We start from the raw sequence: 20341 nt of genomic DNA, 5'->3' as shown, positions 1-20341 counted from the left end.
AATATTTTGTAATAATAGCATATGCCTCACAATAAAAGAAAAAAATGCACATGAGGGTATTAGGTTGACCATTGGATTATACTGGAAAATTTATTTAATCTTTTGGTTCTGAATTAAAAGGGGCAATAAAAAAGCATTAATCTCATAATTTCATTGTTGACATAATTAAAGGGAAACTGCTCCACACTGTTCTACCTGACGCAGAGTCTGTGGGGATGGTGTATGAGACAGTAATTCTCTCTTTGGTGCCCTTTAAATTATGGCATCATGCTGATCCCCCAGGTCCTGCATTCGACATATAACACAGTATATCCCTTTTGCCCAAAGTGTTCCTTTAAATAATTTAAATAGACAATAACATACATTTAGTTAGTTCGCTGTCTTTCTTTGTTGTATTGAGACTGATCCAATAATCAATCATTGATGTCAGAACTGTCATGTCAAATTCATCTGCAACATTGCGCCCATAAATTATCTGCAAGAAAAGATCATTTGTTCACCAATTAGGCTCAGGTACCATTGCACATGCTCAGCCACTAGGACCCCCACAGATCCTTAGAACAGAGACAATACAAGTCTATATTGTGAATAAATGGAGCACAATCATTTACTATTTGTTATACATTGTGTTCACCATTCTGCAGGCTGCTGTGCTGGAATCTCCTAGCATTCGCCTTGATTTGTATTACCGTATATACTTGAGTATAAGCCGAGGTTTTCAGCATGATTTTTCGTGCTGAAAACGCCCCCCTCGGCTTATACTCGAGTGAACTCTCCGCCTGTCAATCCCTTCTCAGTGGTCTTCAAGCTGCGGACCTCCAGCTGTTGCAAAACTACAACTCCCAGCATGACCGGACAGCCATCGGCTCTCCGGGCATGCTGGGAGTTGTAGTTTTGAAACCTCTGGAGGTCCGCAGGTTGAAGGCCACTGCGGCCTTTGTCATCATCCAGACCCCCCCTTTAGTTTTCTACTCGCCTCCCCTCGGTGGGAAGGAAGGGTGAGCTGGTCCGGGCCATCTATGCTGCAGGGACCGTCCGTTGGGGAGGCCCGGAGCGGAGAAGAGGACCCCCCGGTGAAAAAAGACAGCCCTGAACGATTAACCCTCCCCATCCCTGTAGTATAGATGGCCCGGCCCGGGCATGCTGGGAGTTGTAGTTTTTCTACATCTGGAGGTCCGCAGGTTGAAGACCACTGATGAAGGGATTGACAGGCGGTGATGATGAAGGGGGGATGATGACGGGGGTCTGGATGATGACGAAGGCTGCAGTGGTCTTCAACCTGCGGACCTCCAGACGTTTCAAAACTAAAACTCCCAGCATGCCCGCACAGCCGATGGCTGTCCAGGCATGCTGGGAGTTGTAGTTTTGCAACATCTGGAGGTCCGCAGGTTGAAGACCACTGAGAAGGGATTGACAGGCGATGATGACGCGGGTCTGGATGATGACATGGGGGGGGGGGGATGATGTATTTCCCACCCTAGGCTTATAGTTGAGTCAATAACTTTTCCTGGGTTTTTGAGGTGAAATTATGGGCCTCGGCTTATATTCGGGTCGGCTTATACTCGAGTATATACAGTATTACAATTATAAACTCTCTGGACAGTAATATTTATTATGTTCATTTTTTTATACAGATCAGCTCCTTTAAATTACAATGGAGCTAAACTTTATATGGAATCGTATGCCAATCAGCAGCATAAATCCAGAGTTTTAGCTATGGATTTCTGCTGTGGATTGTCTTTAAATCCACAGTGGATTTGACTAGTGCAAATTTGGACCGTGTGAAGAAAAAATATACGGTAACTAAGTAATAGTGCAAGTAGAGTATCTATATTTAAAGTAGAAATCATGGTCACAACTGAGTCTGGAGGCCCGCAATGTATAAAAGCTGAAGTTTTATTTTTCCAAGTCATACAAGTGCAACATGTCAGCAATAATCATATGGAGGAATAACACTTCAGCTACAATACATTCGGGGCCTGTATTTGACCATGCTTTGTACCGTGGATTTATTTCTGGATTGGCATCTGGGGTGGTTGCTTGCAGGGTGGATGGTGCCCAGTTTATCTGTATATAAACAATAACTACGGTAATTCAAATATTGACCATGTGCTCTTAATTTGTCTGGTCTTTTTAAAACAACCCAAAATATCTGAAGCCAAAAAATTCACATACTTCTGATAGTAGGTATCTCACAGCAGTCCAAGATGGAAGCTTTCCTGCATTCTCAAGGTTATCTTTAAATTCAAGCTTTAAGGCCTCAATGCTTTCCTAAACATAATACAAACAGATGAAAAATATGAATTGTTACAATTGGTTCAAACATAAAATATAATTTAAAAAAAAAACAAAAAAAAAAACAGTCAAATATAAAAAAAAAAACAAAGATGACCATAATAGTAATGGCAAAACATACCGTTATACAATTTAAAAAAAGAGACCATTTTAAACTTTTTCCTGACATTACCAAGAAAAGAAAATAATCCAGTTAAATAAACACAGAACAAATAAAATGCCCCATATATCACAGAAAAACAAAAAAAGAATTGAACAAAAATGTATAACTTTCAATCCAATGTGTACAGGTGTCTGCCAATTATTAGGGCAAAAGGGTCTGGTCTTACACTGTCCCTCAGCTGAGTATCAACCTGGTGACAGGGATCCTAATTCAGGGGCTTTCTTATATTTTTAGGTGGTCTAATTTTTGTAAAACCTTTTTATTTTTACGTTTATTATTTTGAACTACAGAGGACGTTCACACTCTTTTGTCCCTGATATTCGTAAACTGTGGGTCTGGGTCATCTAACCCCCACTTACTGATGGCTTTCTGTTTTATGAAATTAAATAACAAAAAAAATAACATTTAAAAAAATAAAATAGAATCACTGATTAACAGATTTCTGTCAATAATGGCCCTGATGTATCAAACTGTGCATGAGAAAGACAAGAGTGATTTGACCATAACAGCCAATCACAGCTCAGCTCTCTTTACTATGACTTGTTAAAATATGAAAGCTGAGCTGTGATTGGTTGTTATAGGCAAATCCAGAGAGTTTTTCTCTCACTCATTTTGATAAATCTGTGCCAGTATTGATAGAAACCTGTTAATAAGTGATTTATTTATTTATTTTAACTCAGAGTTTACCAAAACCCTCACAGAAGGCAGCTACACTTTCGATTTTCTGCTGTGGAAAACCCACAGCATTACTGCACCAAAATCTTCAGCAGAAAATCTGTACAATTTGGTGCTGCAGATTTTGGTGCAGATCATGTTCATGTAGAAAAAATAAAAAATAGGGGAGGTTTGTTCATATTGTATGGTAGTTTGCACTGATTGTTCTCAATGTTGTCTTTCTTTAAACCTAAACAGTGAGTCAAAATTCAAGCGCATGTGTCTAATGAACAGCATCACAATTTAGGCCACATTACTTTTCTGATATGCCCCACCCCCTTGTTGGGTAAGGCCTAGCTTCTGTTCTTCTTGTTACACTTTGCTTGGTTAATGTGTCTACTTTTCCATGTGCCACCATTGTAGTGGACTTAAAGTCAAAATTTTTGCAATTTTTGGCCAACGTATCCGAAATCCGCGATTGCAACAATTGCAGAATTTTTGCAGATTTTAATGCAGACTACAATGGGGAAAATCCACACTAAATTCACAGCGTTTTCACAGAATAAACAGACATGCTGCAGATTTTAAATCTGCTCCACAGGCCAATATATGTACAGATTTTGTGCAGATTTTTATGCAGCATGTGGTTGAGATTTCTGCAGACACTGCAGATTTTCCACACACAAAACCACTGCAAAAAATCCACTGTGTGTCATATTCATAATACATGTGTGCTGCCTGAATGGCTTCCACCTGACAGACTGACTGACAGCTTTTCCTATATATTAATTCATCAGCCAGATTTAAAGGAGTATTCTAACAGGAAAAATAATGATAGGCTGCTGGGCATTATGAAAAAAATAACCAACAAGCCATACTTACCTACTCCAGTCCCCGCATCTTCCATTTAATGCACTTCTGGTCCTCTGCTGCTCACATTTTCTGTCAGCTTTCAGGTTGGGGAGTCGGGACAGGACACCACTGTGGCTAGTGATTTGTAGAGCATGCAAGTCCTGTGCCAATTCCTCAACCCTTTAGCAGACAGAAAGCAGTGGGAACCAGAAGTGTAAGTAATGGGAAATGCAGGGTACTGAAGTAGGCAAGTATGGCTTGTTTCTTTTTTCAGAATGTTTAATTAAATTTTTTGCAGGAATGCCCCTTAAAACTGAATAAATCCAAGCTCAATGGACATCTCATTATCCTATATAACGTTCACATTGGAAAACATAGGGCATAACAAGTCAAAAACAGGAAAAAGACAAAAAATCTGGAAAACTGTATATGCATCCCTTCAGTAAAAATAACGAATAGGAAATGAACAAACAGCAAGTGGGACCAACTGCAAGGTTCTACTTTAGTGCTTGGAAACCCTAAATGTGGATGAACAGTCTGGAAGATATCTTATTTTTAATGAAATATTTATAGTTCAAATCATCAAGGCCCAGATTTATCAAACTGTGTGAGAGAAAAAGTGGAGTGACTTTCCTGAAGCAACCAATCACAGCTCAGCTAACGAGCTGAGGTAAAGTGAAAGCTGAGCTGTGATTGGTTGCTGTGGAAAAATCTCTACACACAGTTTGATAAATCTGGGCCCAAGTCTCTATAAGTCATACCATCAGTTCTGCACATCCAAATCGCATTGCATCTGGACCATTCCAGCCTGCTGACACACCATATAACGTTCTGAAGCGGGTAGCACAATGCAAGAAACAAAGATTGTGTAGAAGAGGTGGCCACTCTGGGCGAGAACTTGAAGCTAGTGTTTCAGGGTAAACAAACTTCCAAGACTGAATGATCCCACGCCTTATATTCTGTAACAAAAAATATATACATTTTACTAAAAAAAAACAAACAAGTTTACATGTAATATAAAAGAGTCCTTAATATCATTATAAAATATGAGGCCAGTGCTATATCCAAGAACACTCCCTGGATTAAACATTTATCCACAAAATATGAGATTGTTATGTAAGGTAGAATTGCGGTGGGGACATTGCCATTGCCTAAGAGGCCAATTTTTTATATAGTAATAAACCCTTTCAGTAATACTGTACACATAAAAATATAACATTACTTTTTTCAAAGAGCCCACGCTATTTTAAATAGTTACTCCCTAGAGGGCTCCTTTAATGCAGTATTGTGTAAAACCCCTTACACCAAAGTTGGGAGTGTACACTTTACTTAGATATTGATGGCTTTGTTTCAAATCCATTGTGTTTTACAGATGGTAAATAATGAAAATTGTGTCCCCTTCCAAATGATTGGCTTAACTGTAAGTATCTGTATTGCATTACTGATATACCTAATACATTTTATTTATTTCTCTTTACCATTGGGATGTCCACGACTGTTTTTACAGTGTAATGAAGCAGAGGTGCTGGTAGATCTTCTCTGGCTTGAACAGAAAGCCACAGTCGAAAGTTTTTGTCTGGATTCTTCTTAGACTTAAGAATTTCCCCAAGTGACACCATTAATTTGTAAGAATTATGGACGTTCTCTATTAGTATCCAACTACCCTGTAAGTTAAGAAATTCAGTGTATTGAGAAATATCACACACTATTTCACTTTGCTCTTCTATGGAGCTTACTCTATAGAAATGTTTTATTTGTCATTAAAATTCATGTTTGATGTCATAATGTTTGGAGTTAATAATAGTTATATACCAACATTCTGGGTTAAATACTTTAAAAGACATTCAGGGAAATTTATCAAAACCCGTGCTAAGCAAAAGTTGACCAGTTGCCCATAGCAATAAATCAGATAGCTTCTTTAAAAATGAAAGAAGCGAGCTGATTGGTTGCTATGGGCAACTGGTCAACCTTTCCTTTACATAGCTTCAAAACAGAAAGTGAAGAGCTGGCACTGCTCTCCCTCTGTTTGCACTCCCTTGGATGGTCTATGTCGGTAATCTAGCAAGCAGTGTATCTTCATGTGGTGGTGCTCATGTACTATAGTAGTGTCAAGATATGTACGAATCCATATGTTAGAGAAGAAAGTACAGGCAACTCACCACGTTGTTGTAACTTCGTGTTTATTGCTGGGACATTCATGCAAAGCGGCTCCACGCCACACCAGGATGCCGAACACTAGTGCGTTAACCGGACAGCTGTTTCTTTCCGTTCAAGAACTTCAACAGATCGTCTGTTGAAGTTCCTGTTGAAGTTCCTGAACGGAAAGAAACAGCTGTCCGGTTAACGCACTAGTGTTCGGCATCCCGGTGTGGCGTGGAGCCGCTTTGCCTGCATGTCCCAGCAATAAACACGAAGTTACAACAATGTGGTGAGTTGCCTGTACTTTCTTCTCTAACATATGGATTCCTTTACATAGGTTTTGATAAATCTCCCCCACTGTGTTTGGGTCAAATGACAGAAAAAGTGAGCAGAGTGTGACTTTTTTTTCTGTACTTTTATGAAAATTAAGAAAAACAATACACTTAATTTCTTAGACTACTTAAGTCATTAAGTAATTATTAAATACCTCAGACATTGCTTGGATCAAGGAATCCCTTATTTTTACTTCAGGCAAATTAATGGGAAAAACTGAAATTTTTTGGTTCTTTGTTTCTGCAAAATCCTTAAGTAGGGCGTATGGCAATTTACAATCTGCACTATAAATTAGTAAAGCTGGCTCATGTGGTGACATCCATGACTGAGTTGCCTGAAGATCTGTGACTACATCTGATGCGTACCTGTAATTATTTCATATTAGTCAATACATTTTGTCATATATGGATAACTCTTAGTCTGTACTATATAAAATGTGGCTGTGAACGCAATAATAGTTTTGTGGGTAAATTAGGTTTGTATGTACTGTATATGGTTAAACTAACACACACAATTAATTAAGACTGGATATACTAAGCCCTATAAAAGATGGAGGTAGATCAGGCAGAACCGGCGTTGTTCTCCCTCTGGATGAAGATGATGCCTGAATTTCCAAACTGTGTTACCGGTAGATTAATATTTATAAAAAAGGGGAAAAGTAATAATATGCATAATAATTTACAAACAGGGGAAGCCTAACACAGAAAGGTTCCTGGGCAGGATATTACAAACACTGCTTAGGATTGGGCCACTTTACAAAGCTAAAAAGGACCCCGTGGAATCTCCAGAATTGTAGGGAGCATGTCAGCTAAACTCGGGACTGGGTTGGGCCACTGGCTTGCTCAAATGTGGCAAATCTATTGCCGAAATTTCTACAACTTAACTTTCTGCAACCCTTTTCACATGTTTGGAACTGATTTTCTGCCATGTGTGAATAAATCTCACATTTCAGAAAAAAGGCAATTTATAGGATTGAAATGAAAATATACAATTATGTTTAAGCATTCCATGTCACATTATTCTCCAGGATGCCATAAATTACATACATTTTTCCCAGTGCAGCGCTGATATAGTTAGAGGCTGATGGTAGTATTCTGTCCACCCTTACAGCCCGCAAAACCATAAATTTCTGAAGTGGGCTTAGTGCTTCAATTCCTTCAGGCCATTTAACCTGAAAACAACATAACAAACTTTGGTAATTTCAATATATCTCACACAATAAATGAGCTCCAGTTTTTTTCAAGTGTTCACTGAAGTTAATGGAATACCAAAAATACCTGATTCATAAGTCACAGTGCAAACACAAAGGAAAGGGTAGAACATTTATTTTGAGCAAAGCATAATTTATACCAGTTGTTCTTTTTTGGTCATTTTAATTTTAATTCTTAAACATCATAAAAATATAATTTAAACATTTTCTTTTACAGAAAATTAAAATTTTAGTCTAAATATTTCCCAGACTTATTTATGTAGTAAAATATATACCTTGGAAGGATTTTCTGGCTGATCATTTTCACAAAATGTTTTCCATGTTAGGTCTTTACTGTCTTTGAACATTCGATCAAAGAGGTCTCCAAACCAGTCATAGTATGTAGCAAGAATCTTGAACAAATATAACATTTGTAAAAAAAAATGGTTTCCAATAACAGTTGTATCATACTAGTTTTAACATATAACATTATCTAGTTAAATACATTTACACAAGCAACTGTGAGTAGTGTTATTGGAAAGTGGAAGCATCTAGGAACTCTCAACTCAGCAATTAAGTATTTGTATTAAGTGCTGAGGCACATAGGGGGAGATTTATCAATACGTGTCCTGAGGAAAAGTTGCTGATTTGCCCATAGCAACCAATCAGATCACTTCTTTTAGTTTTAACAAGGCCTCTGCAAAATGACAGACTTCATCTTGCATTAAAATCAGTACAAAACGGCATTGGTAGCTGTCAGTCAGTGAACAGTAAGGCTTCCCCAAAGCCATCAGTGAGTGACAGTCACTCACTGACTTGCAAGAAAGAGTGTTGGGGCCAGTCGGGCCTCCCTGAGGGTCCGGGCCCCTTACTGGGGTGACGGTTGTACCCCCCTGATGGCGTCCCTGCCTGTCCGTCTCGCCCGGCCGGTTTAAAGGTAAATTACTGCTGTCAGCGGCAGGTCCGGGACCTGTTGCTGCAGCATTTAGTATGAAGTACTGGCAGGGGGCACTGCAGGGGCCCAGACTGTGAGGCCCAGGCTGTGACCTGGGCTACTAGGTGGGCCCCCTAACACGCTGGGCCCCTGTGCAGCCGAACCGGCTGAACAAGTGATATGTCCGCCCCTGGGTAGCTTAATGGGATGGGTTTCCATAGTTGAACAGCTCCAAGCAGGCCTTACACCACCATTCCCAATGCCAAACATTACTATTGCTATGTATTGGTGTAAAATACACCACCACTGGAATCCGAAGCAGCAGAATAAGTGTTCTCTGGAGTGATGAATAGTGTTGCTCGCGAATATTCGCAATTCGAATATTATTCGCAAATATCACATATTCACGAATTCGCGAATTTCGCGAATATAGCGCTATATATTCGTAATTACGAATATTCGTTTTTTTTTTTTTTTTTTTCTTCACAGTACACATCACAGTGATCACCCCTCTCTGCTTCCAGCTTGTGTGATGTAAAGAAAGCTGTAATACTACTGTGTGAGACTGGCGCGCGAAAATTCGCATATGCGAAAATTAGCATATGCTAATATTCGTATATACGCATTTTCGCGCGTGTTCATTTTGCATGGGCCAATATTCACTTATGTTAATTTTCGCATACGCGAAGTTTCGCATATGGGAAAATAAAACGAGAATATGCGAATATTCGCGAATATATGACGAATACTCGTCCATATATTTGCGAATATTCGCGAATTCGAATATGGCCTATGCCGCTCAACACTAGTGATGAATCATGCTTCCTTATCTGACAGTCTGATGAGTTTGATGAATTCCGTAAGAGTGTTATCTGCCTTACTGCATTCTGCCAAGTGTAAAGGAAGGGTTGTTTTTGATGTATGCCTAGGTTCCTTAGTTCCAGTAAAGGGAAATTGTAATGCTTTAGCATTTCACAACATATTGGACAATTGTATGCTTCCAACTTGGGAACAGTTTAGGGAAGGCCCTCCCTGTGCCAGTATCATTGTGCCCAATTGCAAAACACAAGGTCCAAAAAAGGTGAGGCATAACTTGACTGGCTCACACAGAACCGAGACCTAAACCCCAATGAGCACCTTTGGGATGAACCAGAATGAAGATTGCAAGCCATGCTCTCTTGTCCAATATCAATATCTGACCTCATAAATGCTCTTATGAATGAATGAGCAAAAAGATCCAGACCGAAAGAGGGTATTTAATAAAGACTGGCACAGAATAGTGTAAATTGTAGTAAAAATCTACACCAGCTTTTAGCTAGCATAGTTTCCTGAGGCTACCACATGGGGTTTACTTAGACCCAACTTGTGAAAAGGTGGTCTTGGTAAACTCCCCACCCCCCTTATGTTGTAGAAAGTCTTCCCAGAGTCTGTATTGGTTGTTCATGATTTTTGGATAATTTGTGTAGAATAAAGGACAAATAAGATCCCCTTGGTCCCCTTCTTTTGAGGCTTCATGAAGGTGTCAGCTAAGCTCACCAAATGGCTTTTTCTGATTCTCTGAAGAAGCCATGTAAAAATTGTTCCATTGGAGTAACCCAGGAGGATGACTGACTGGATAAGTCTGAAGGACATGTGTAAATAGCCACAAACCATTTATCAAAAATGTAAATTAAATTAAATATAATCTAGATGCTCTGTTAAATCCTGGGCTGGACTTTCCATTGGACAGTTCTGGTAAATGGCAGACTGGCAGTTGTTTGCAGTGGGCCATTCCTCTATTCCTCTATAGCTGGTTGTGGTAGCTTCTCCCCCCTCCCAGTCACCAGCCTCCACAGTCCCCCTTCCTCTTCTTACTGACCGGCTTCTTTGGTTTCTCCCATTCCTCCCTGTCCACTCTGTGCATACTGTAGGGTAGACACAATGGAGTGTGCTGTGCCTACAGAAGGAAGAGAGAGTCCACACCTACTAACCATCCTGGATCCAGGGGATAGTCCAGGAGGTCAGGTGCTCTCCTGGGAGGTCTATGTGTGGCCTGCAATTTTCCCCAAAACTTTCACCTGGCACCACACTGCCACAGCCTTTAGCAGGGATGGGAGGACCCTTGTAGGTAGCTGAGCTCTCAACTGCACAATTTCTCCTCCCTCCAGCCCATGGTTTAGAACATTTCTACAGTGAGTTCCACACGTCCTATGCTAATATGCTTGTATACATATAAATAGCTAACATGTCATCTTTACCTGCACATTTTTAAATTGTTCTTCACTCATCCAGTCGAATGGATTTTTTGCCTGTTGACGTGACTCAGACATCTTACTATTCAACCTCTTTAGCACTGTGACACATAGCTCTGGTGAAAAGATGAATTCTCTCTCACCTGGTTTTATTCTTCCTAGTGAGTCTTCCACCTAGTTCAAGCACACATGTTATGTTACCAGAAAAGTTATGCACATAACAGAAAAGTTTAATAATTTTTTTTGTGATGTTTACCTCAAATGCTACGAGTAAGGCATAAACCATTCTGTCTTTTTCCAGCAAGGATCTTGATGTGTATGAGAATATGTTACTTGTTACACAGGCCACTATTCCTTTAAGTGAATACCTAGAATGGCAAGCAAAAAGCAAAAAATGAGCATCTCATGGTATAACTGTATATTAGAGACTTTTTTTGGCTTAATAATTACATATTTTGGTGGCTTTTAAAAAATGATTGTATAGCAGTGGGATTTTTTTTATACATGTGTTTCCTTTACTATATGCAGCTCTATAAGACTTATGGACATCTATAGTCCTTGGCAGTAGTGGTAACCTGCCTCAGCCAGACATGGGCTGAACAGGTACTTCCTGCATGTGAACACAAAAGCAATAAGTGCTGCCCAGCTGGGACCAGGTATCATGGTGATTTGAGCAGGTAAGTGTAGCCTTTAAAGCCTTGAATTACTTGTCACACTACGCATAGCTCCATTGTCATGTCTGTTTTGGTCTGTGTTCACACACAGCCTATTGGTTTTGCTGTGTGTGAACAGTTTTATGTTTCCTGGTCAGGGAATAGTTAATTTCTCTGGCTTTTTAAGCTTCAGCCTCTGTTAGTCAATAGCCTTTTGGGTGTGTCTATTTATAGTCAGCCCAGCCTAGCCTCAGCGCTGGTGATTATCTTCATTATATCCTGGCTAATGGAGGCTGGGTGAAACTCTTCTTATTTGAGCTTTTAGTCTACTATCTCTGTTTTAGCATGCACTTTGTGTTTTCTGGTTTTAGCCATGTTATGTGGCATGCTCTTAGTAGATTTTAATGGGGTATTCCAGGCAAAACCTTTTTTATATATATATATATATATATATATATATATATATATATCAACTGGCTCCGGAAAGTTAAACAGATTTGTAAATTACTTCTATTAAAAAATCTTAATCCTTCCAATAGTTATTAGCTTCTGAAGTTTTCTGTCTAACTGCTCAATGATGATGTCACGTCCCGGGAGCTGTGCTTGATGGGAGAATATCCCCATAGGAACTGCACAGCTCCCGGGACGTGAGTCATCAGAAAGCAGTTAGACAGAAAATAACAACTCAACTTCAGAAGCTAATAACTATTGGAAGGATTAAGATTTTTTAATAGAAGTAATTTACAAATCTGTTTAACTTTCTGGAGCCAGTTAATATATAAAAAAAAGTTTTGGCCTGGAATACCCCTTTAAGCTGTGTTTGTTTAGTCGGTTTTAGGATTTATTTATCCTTTCTGCTATTATCTTTCTGCCGGTTAGGGTGGATGGGCAAGTAGGCAGGGAGAGAGGTTTAAGGGTCAGTTTAGGGCTCACTCTCCCTGTCCATTGGTCGGTCCCTGACATCCATGTTATTTTTTAAATCTGAAACCCACCTTTCTGAATGTGCCACAGATACATCAAACAGTTGCAGCAGCTGTTTATAACTGGTGTCATACATTCTGTTAAGTTGCTGAAGCATTCTTGCAGTGTCTAACATCACAGCACCACGCACAGCGATCTCACGGAAACCTCCCCTGGCAAGTAACAAGTTGTCTTCTAAGGCAACAGTCTTCAGGTACCTTTGAAAACAATTATTAAAGGGGTACTCCACTGGATAACATTTTTCTTTAAATCAACTGGTGCCAGAAAGTTAAACAGATTTGTAAATTATTTCTATTTTAAAATCTTAACCCTTCCAGTACTTATCAGCTGCTGTATTTTCCAGAGGAAGTTCTTTTCTTTTTGAATTTCCTTTCTATCTGACCACAGTGCTCTCTGCTGACACCTCTGTCCATTTTAGGAACTGTCCATAGTAGGAGCAAATCCCCATAGCAAACCTTTCCTGCTCTGGACAGTTCCTAAAATGGACTGAAAGGAAATTCAAAAAGAATGATTAAAAAAAAAAAATGTTTTTTAGGGGAGTGCCCCTTAAAGGTAAATCTGGTGTCCTTGGCCACACATCAAGTTCAGAGTGCAAGCAACGTGTAGCTTCTTCTTCACACTTTCAGCGTCGTGCCATGAATTCTCTGATCTTTAAAAACTGATTATAGTTAACACCATCGAAATACGCAGTGTATAATATCCAACTATTTAGAGTTTCAAGCCAGTCCATACAGTATGCAAATATAAGTGCCTTTACAGTCTCAGCATCACAAGACCCGAGGTAAGTAAGGATATTAAGGTGGGAGATTGACAGCAACCTAAAAAAATAATGTGTTTTCACTTTTTTTCCTGCATGTACTCTTTTTACACAATAGAAATCCAACTTGTAATGTTTTTATGTCCTTTTGAAAAGATTTTACTGGACATGCCCACAACATCCACGTATACAGAGTCTAGGGATTGGTGGCAAGAAGGCACAGACTTCTATTATGCTAGATTACTTGGATTTATAAGATTTTGAACAGTCTAGAACTGTATTTACCAGCAAATATTAAATACATTTAAACTCTAGTATGCATAATTCTTAAGATTACTGAACATACATTTCTGTGGCTTCTTCATGCTGCATTGTCAAGTCTGCCAACTTCTTAGTAACAGATAAACTGTGCAAGAGCGAATCATGACTTTGCAGAGTTGTTATGATTTTCTCTTCCAAAGCGGACAGTATTATCATATTATTCAAGCACTCCTGATAAAAGATGGGAAAGATTGTTAAGTTCCTTTTCATATTTTCTTTTTTTCATGATAAACCATAACAGATAACTAGTGACCTGTTTCAGTTGCACATGTTCCTCTTTTAGTCTAGGCTTTTCTAATTCAACAAATCTGTCCATCAGCTGCTCAACCATTCCTTCTCTATTCTGGTAGAAGTACAAGATGTTACAGAAAGAGGCTACTTCTGGAGATATTTCTTCTGCCATTCTGGTTGTATGTAAGTAAAGACGGAAATTAGGGTGGCATTCTACTTCATGCTTTCCCACCTGTTAGAAGGAGAAAACACAAGTCTAGTAAAATGTCTCTCCCTTTCTCTCTATATACTGTATATTTATTAATTTATGTTTTTTTTTTTTTTTCAATTTAATATCATAATCTCTATGGACTTTATACCATTACATGATATAGTGTGATGTAGTTGTGACTGCACATACCATCATTTTGAATGGCACATTATGCTGCAGAAATTCTCTTTTAGAGCGGAGGATCTGTCTAAGGCAGACATCAAGAGATAGATCTTGGATGTCAAAATAAGTCAGCAAAAGTGAATGTCCAACTGTCAGGCATGTATCCATCTCAGAATGCAGAGCCTGAAAATGAAAGATGTGCACACTTTAGCATTTGAATGTGAAAACAAATATGTAATATCTATATTAAAGCTGTTTTCACATCTGACATTACTTTTCATTTAAAGTATTTATAAAAATGTCACACAGTCATGTCAAAAGATTAGATCGGTTGGGTAAAGCGTGCGGCAGCACACTTCACTTCCCTGCCTGGCACTCTCTTTTTAACAAAAAAAGAAGGATAAGTTAAAGTTATACCAAAGTCAGTAAATACAGGTGGAACCTCAGCTCAGCTCAGTGTACAGATTGTACTGTAGAGTTCACACTGAACTGCTCTGGGCTGTGTGTAGCACAGTGAGGGAGGAAGTTCTCCCCTGTATGGCTTCAGATGATGTCACGCCTGCGGAGGAATGCCCCTTCCCAGTCTGTTTATCTGACTAAGACTGAGCATAAGATACAGCACAATATCAAGGTAGAAAACTAAAAAATAATAAAAATAAAGGCAGGGGTGGTTTATCATGATAGAATAAGAGAACTGGGAGAATTATAACATTTATCAAGATCATGACCCATCATGTGTCACAAGGGTCTTCTTTATGCTCTTCAGACGTATGCATCCAAAGGGAACAGAAAAATATAAGTGCGGGAAAGCCCTTTTACACAAGCTGATCAGGCAAATGAGTGTTCCAAAGAACACTCGTTTCTAATACTGTAAAAAAAATTCCAGCAATCTGCTGAAAAACAAGCAAAGGCTTATTCATGGACTTATTTGTGTGGCCATTTAAATTATCATTATTGGCTGCACATTGACCTGTGACATCGGTCCTCTATAGCAGGGAGGGGGGATGTTGTCCTGTTTAAGAGAGCCCTATGAGAAAATCTAGTGCATATCAACTGTTCAGTGTCAAAAACTAAAACCCACTGAGCAGTACACTTGTTTCTGCCAGACAAAATAGGGGGCTGTGCACAGGTAAAATGGAAAGTACTGTAGCTCAGTGGCTGCTGCATATATTTTAAGTAATGTGTGTATGTTACACTAAAAATCCATACTGGTTTATCTCTTTTAGAAATATTATTAATCTATGCAAATAGTGCTTTGTGCAAAATACATTTTCATTATACTGCATACGTAAAAAAAAAAAATATTTTATTTTGCTTACATTGTACATTACTTCAACAGTATCTTCTGGTAAGTGGCCTTTAATCCAGTCAATCGCCTGCCCAGTGGGATCACTCACTAATACCCAAGAATTACTGGCCAGTGTATTGGAAAATATACATGAATTATCCAAAGCAAGGGGGTCTGTTGGTAGACCCTTTTTCTCCAAAATCTTTTTTTCAATCTAGAAAAAAAAAAATGTTATTCTGAAATACCATTTTAATGGAATATTTGAAAAACACAATGAGCACAGCATCAACTATATAAGTACATTACCGGAGATTGCAAGAGCTCAAAAAGTGAAAGGTTCTTTAGGAGCATTCTCTGTGGAAGGTGAAGACCACAGCGTTTACATAATTCAAAAAGCAAATCCGCAACTTTCCTCCTAACATAAAACAATTTGTAGAAAATGTTAGAAATATTGTGTAAAATGTAATTTTATAATATGTGCATCATCACTATTGTAACATAACAAGATTACAGCTTGTTTTAAATAATTTAACATGACATTAACTTCTTACCTCCCATCCACACTGAGGGCAGGGCAATACGTGATAAAGGATGCCGCCAGCACACAGTTTGTGAGCAGATCTCTAATATTACTTTGGTTCAGTCTCTCTTGCCATCCTTGTTCTTGCATTTTCAATCTTTGAAACAATAATGCAATCAAATAAAACATAGAATAACTAAACATTTAGCTCACAGTCACATCATATATAGTATATTTTTTAAATTATTGGACTATTAACAAACCTATCCAGCATATTTACAGCTGCTTGTAGCTTCTCTTTGTGTGACTGCAATTCTTCTTCAAGTTGGTGTTTATGATTGACAGCAGCATCGTACTCTTCATGGAGCAGTGTTACCTATCATTGTAAATAAATAACATACTACCAATGGATGTTTCAAGGTGCCTATCTAAAGGCTCAGCAAGGTCTACAAAGTATTTTAAAAGACCATCCAACCAGCCTATACAAAAAGTTCGAATCACCAAGAGACCAGTGGAGAATCGACATTCCACACAACTAATCATCATATTAATTATTGTGACTTGGTCTTTCCATATTCTCAATGTATCTATACAAAGCATACATTAATTTGGAATGCAATAGATAGGGGTGATAAGCCAATGTACATCCATAGATGTGAATATGAAAGAGAAAGAGAAAAGTGGATAGATAAAGTTTTTCACCTACGAAGCAGCCTGGCATCAAAGCATCAATAAAAATATGAGCGCACCAAACACAAACCAGATATATAGCAAGATTACTTATAATAGTAAATTTAAAATCTTTTTAGTTTTACAGTAAAAAAAAAAAAGCTAGCATTACATAAAATTACCAAAAATAAAAAAAAATCGGAAAAAGGAAAAAACTAATAGTTTCTTTGTTATTTACTTGAGTTCATAGAACTTGTTTTCTAAATTCAACACTTTTTACTGTAGAAAATCTATATTTGTAACTGATATGTAAGGAGCGAAAGAAATTGATGGAAACCGGTTAACTTCTAATTGCATCAAAGCTTAGTCTGGAAAATGTGTTTGAAACAATATGGATCTAAACCAAATGTGAATTGTTACCTCTTTTTGAAGAAGAGGAAGATCATCTGCTGTGAGTGTGCTCAGTGTCTGATGATACAACACATTTGGCTCTTCCTCAAAGGTCTCTGGTATCTAAATAAAGTATGCATTTAATTATGTTCATAAAATATTACTATGTGGTTATCTTGCATTTAATAAATTGCAGGTGGTTTTACTGTTTAATGAATTGCCCAAATAATGTTTTCATTATAGCCTTATTAACTAAATATATGAGTAAACAATTACGTTAGTTTCTAAAGCATTGCAAACATATATAAAATTCTTACTGAATTAAGTGCAAAATTTCCACACAGCATTGCAATCTCCATGGACAAACATTGCTGGTAGTAGTATGGATCATACCAAAGAGCTCAGTAATTTTCTAGTGTACTTATTATTCCAGGTGAATTTTCAGACTAAGCTGTCATGTACACGAAAAACACTATTTCTGATCAATGTATAATTTGTATCTTATATTTCTCACCAGATTTCCTCTCTGGAGCCCCACAGTGTGCAGAGACTAGCTGCTATGATGTCGCCTATTCACTGCACATACAAAGAATAGCAAATCCGGCTTCTCTTTCTTTCTGCAGCACATCCTCAGGAGTAGCATGGGCATTTTACAGGAGTAATGAGCAGTGTAGCTCCAAGTCTAGCTCTGGGGTGAGATGGTAGAAGCTACAGCAATGTCTTTGTGTGTTGCTTCCCAGCAGCTTAATACTCTGTGACATTGCTCTATGTTTGCATTCCACTTCTGCTGCAACTCAAGCAGCAGCAGACAACTTTAAATCGTGGCAGCATTACATGTCAGCTGGAGTAGTGTTAGGCATACCACCACTGGACTGGAGCAATTAAAATGTGTTTTCTAGTTAGATGAATCATATTTTACTATCTGGAAGTCTATATGTAGGAATTTGAGTTTGGAAGATAATAGATGTCTATTGTAAAATTTGGAAGATGAAGGATATTGGTATGGATCTCAGTAGGTTCATTATTTCCAATGGAGGGTGATGTTTAGGATGTAACACAGTAAATTGATACTGCTGATGCAGTATAAAGGTACCCTCAGTGATTTTCTAGTGTACTTATCATTTCAGGGGAATTTTAAGAATAAGCTGTCATGTACATGAGGAAAAACACTATTTCTGATCAACGTATAATTTGTATCTTATATTTCTCACCAGATTTCCTCTCTGGAGCCCCACAGTGTGCAGAGGCTAGCTGTTATGATGTCGCCTATTCACTGCACATACAAAGAATAGCAAATCTGGCTTCTGAATCATATTTTACCATCTGGAAGTCTATATGTAGGAATTTGAGTTTGGAAGATAATAGATGTCTATTGTAAATTTGGAAGATGAAGGATATTGGTATGGATCTCAGTAGGTTCATTATTTCCAATATGGAGGGTGATGTTTAGGATGTAGCACAGTAAATGGATACTGCAGATGCAGTATAAAGGTACCCTCAGGCTGTCACCCAGTGTAAGCACTCAAAAGAACCAACACTGCAGTTTGCCATATACTTACCACTTTAGATTGTGCCTCTTTTAATATAAAATCTTCTTTCTCTCTTTCTAAATCTGACAATTTTTTCTGACATTCCTTCAGCGGTGTACAAAGCCGAGTGTATTCTACAATGGCAACAACAAATGCCACCAAAGATGCTGCATCCTCTGAGCTGTAACGGGCAGTTGCTATAGTAATTCCTCCTGCTTTTGCATCTTTATTTTTGTTATAATCAGTGTGTGAATATTTTTTGGCTGGGGTAATGGACTGGGGAGTTGCATCTGAAAATGTTAAAGTACAGTTTAAGTTAATTGGTAATACCATTTAGTTGTATAATAGTTAACATAATTGTATTACAGATTATTCCAGATGTTTCCTAATTCACAATTATCTAAAGGCTTGTTCTAGCAAAAAGTTATTTTGTTCCAACAGAAAAACACTTCTGGTAATCTACTGATTTATTAAAATTAGCTTTTATAATAACAAGAAACATAATTTCGCATACTCAAGCCTCTTCTTCAGGTTTAATAGCCACTGCAGATGTAAACAGTGCATTAGACCTCCTTTACACAATGATTTTTTGAAGTAGGCATATTAGACCTCTTTTACTATTTTCTAGAATATTAAGCATACCTCCGATAATGAACTGGAAGCAGAATATCTGTTTAAATCTGCTGGCAACTTCATAGCCCCAGACTTGCATGGAACTTCCAGCAAATCCATATCCTGAGCGCTGTAGTTTTGGGCACGTCTGGGGCTATCAAATTGCAGGCAGAATTAAACAGATATCCTGCTGCCGGGCCATCTTTGGAGTTACATTTTAAACTGCACAAAAACATGCATTTTAAAATACTAGACTATTTTCAAACCTCCTTCAAGGCTAGAGCTACATGGTAATTATGGCCGTGACAAGGGTCACATGATCAAACATTGCTGTGTTGCTCTGCGTAGATTGTGCTTCATCAGAGCTGTGGTAACTAAATGGGATCTCGTTACAACCCTGACGTTACTATGACTGAGACCCATCAGGCACAAGAAATCTATTTCAGTTGGAAATAGTCAGGTCATTGTCTTAGTCTTAGACCATGGTCATGTTCTTAGACCCCCACCCCGATGTAGCACCATCCATGCAGAGCACAACAGACTTTTGGTCACGTGACCTGTCACAGCCACAATTACCATGTAGCCCTAGCCTTAATGTAACATCTTAACATTGTGGCAACAATGCAATAGCTTAACTCCTTAAATCATACCTGCCAGGTAAAAAATAAATAAATAAAAAACTTAATACCTATCCTGACCATGTACATCTACTTTTTATGCCTCTTTCACCTATATTTATTATAAAAACGCCTCTTTTCTTTAGCTCACACTGTTAGAAATCCTTTCAGGGGAAGGGGTCTGGCCCTCCCTTGTGGTGATGGGAGGTGATTGGTGTGTTTTCTCATGCAGCCTTGTTATTCCTTGGCCATGACACATGGACAAGCTGATGCTGCTGCAGGACTGGTTAGTGTCCCAGTAGGTAAAGGGACCCCTAGTGGTGGGATTTTTAGGAGCTGTTTTCTTTATTAAATATTCTATTTTTTAAACAACCATATTACAAAAGGTCTTTCATTTTCATCAGTAACAACATATAAAAAGTTTTTACATTTGACAGTGCCCATTTAAGGACAAAGGGCATAAATGTACGCCTTCTCCTGATCTATGAAACGTGCTTAGCAGCGCCAATGGCACAGCATTGTAAAGTGTATGCAATTGAAAGATTGCATGTAAACAAACATAAACATATGTAGAATCGCCATGTGCGGAAATGTTCTAATTATTAAAATA

At 38.3% G+C, this 20341-nt stretch overlaps 1 protein-coding gene and 1 long non-coding RNA gene across 5 annotated transcripts in view; one reads left to right on the top strand and one right to left on the bottom strand.

Moving 5' to 3' along the window:
* LOC130362045 (uncharacterized) overlaps positions 1-20341 on the bottom strand; it is a 207908-nt gene that overhangs the window by 11325 nt on the left and 176242 nt on the right. For all 4 annotated transcript variants that reach the window (XM_056565942.1, XM_056565941.1, XM_056565944.1 and 1 more), the window contains exons 82-100: positions 18533-18792; positions 17004-17096; positions 16178-16290; positions 15946-16071; positions 15701-15809; positions 15426-15608; positions 14134-14289; positions 13756-13965; positions 13528-13673; positions 12436-12621; positions 11047-11158; positions 10797-10964; positions 7922-8038; positions 7483-7607; positions 6591-6801; positions 5443-5628; positions 4726-4923; positions 2176-2271; positions 364-475 (exon numbers count right to left, since the gene is read on the bottom strand). In XM_056565942.1, the coding sequence (XP_056421917.1) occupies positions 364-475; positions 2176-2271; positions 4726-4923; positions 5443-5628; positions 6591-6801; positions 7483-7607; positions 7922-8038; positions 10797-10964; positions 11047-11158; positions 12436-12621; positions 13528-13673; positions 13756-13965; positions 14134-14289; positions 15426-15608; positions 15701-15809; positions 15946-16071; positions 16178-16290; positions 17004-17096; positions 18533-18792 (2907 nt within the window). The remainder of the gene's footprint in view (positions 1-363; positions 476-2175; positions 2272-4725; positions 4924-5442; positions 5629-6590; positions 6802-7482; positions 7608-7921; positions 8039-10796; positions 10965-11046; positions 11159-12435; positions 12622-13527; positions 13674-13755; positions 13966-14133; positions 14290-15425; positions 15609-15700; positions 15810-15945; positions 16072-16177; positions 16291-17003; positions 17097-18532; positions 18793-20341) is intronic.
* Positions 5336-20341, top strand: part of LOC130362048 (uncharacterized) — a 34370-nt gene continuing 19364 nt past the window's right edge. Inside the window, exons 1-2 of the long non-coding RNA XR_008891257.1 lie at positions 5336-5384; positions 11319-11467. This is a non-coding gene — a long non-coding RNA (uncharacterized LOC130362048). The remainder of the gene's footprint in view (positions 5385-11318; positions 11468-20341) is intronic.

Source organism: Hyla sarda, chromosome 3, assembly GCF_029499605.1.
Source record: "Hyla sarda isolate aHylSar1 chromosome 3, aHylSar1.hap1, whole genome shotgun sequence".
In the NCBI taxonomy this organism is placed as follows: Eukaryota; Metazoa; Chordata; class Amphibia; order Anura; family Hylidae; genus Hyla; species Hyla sarda.
This window is presented reverse-complemented; position numbering and strand designations above follow the sequence as displayed.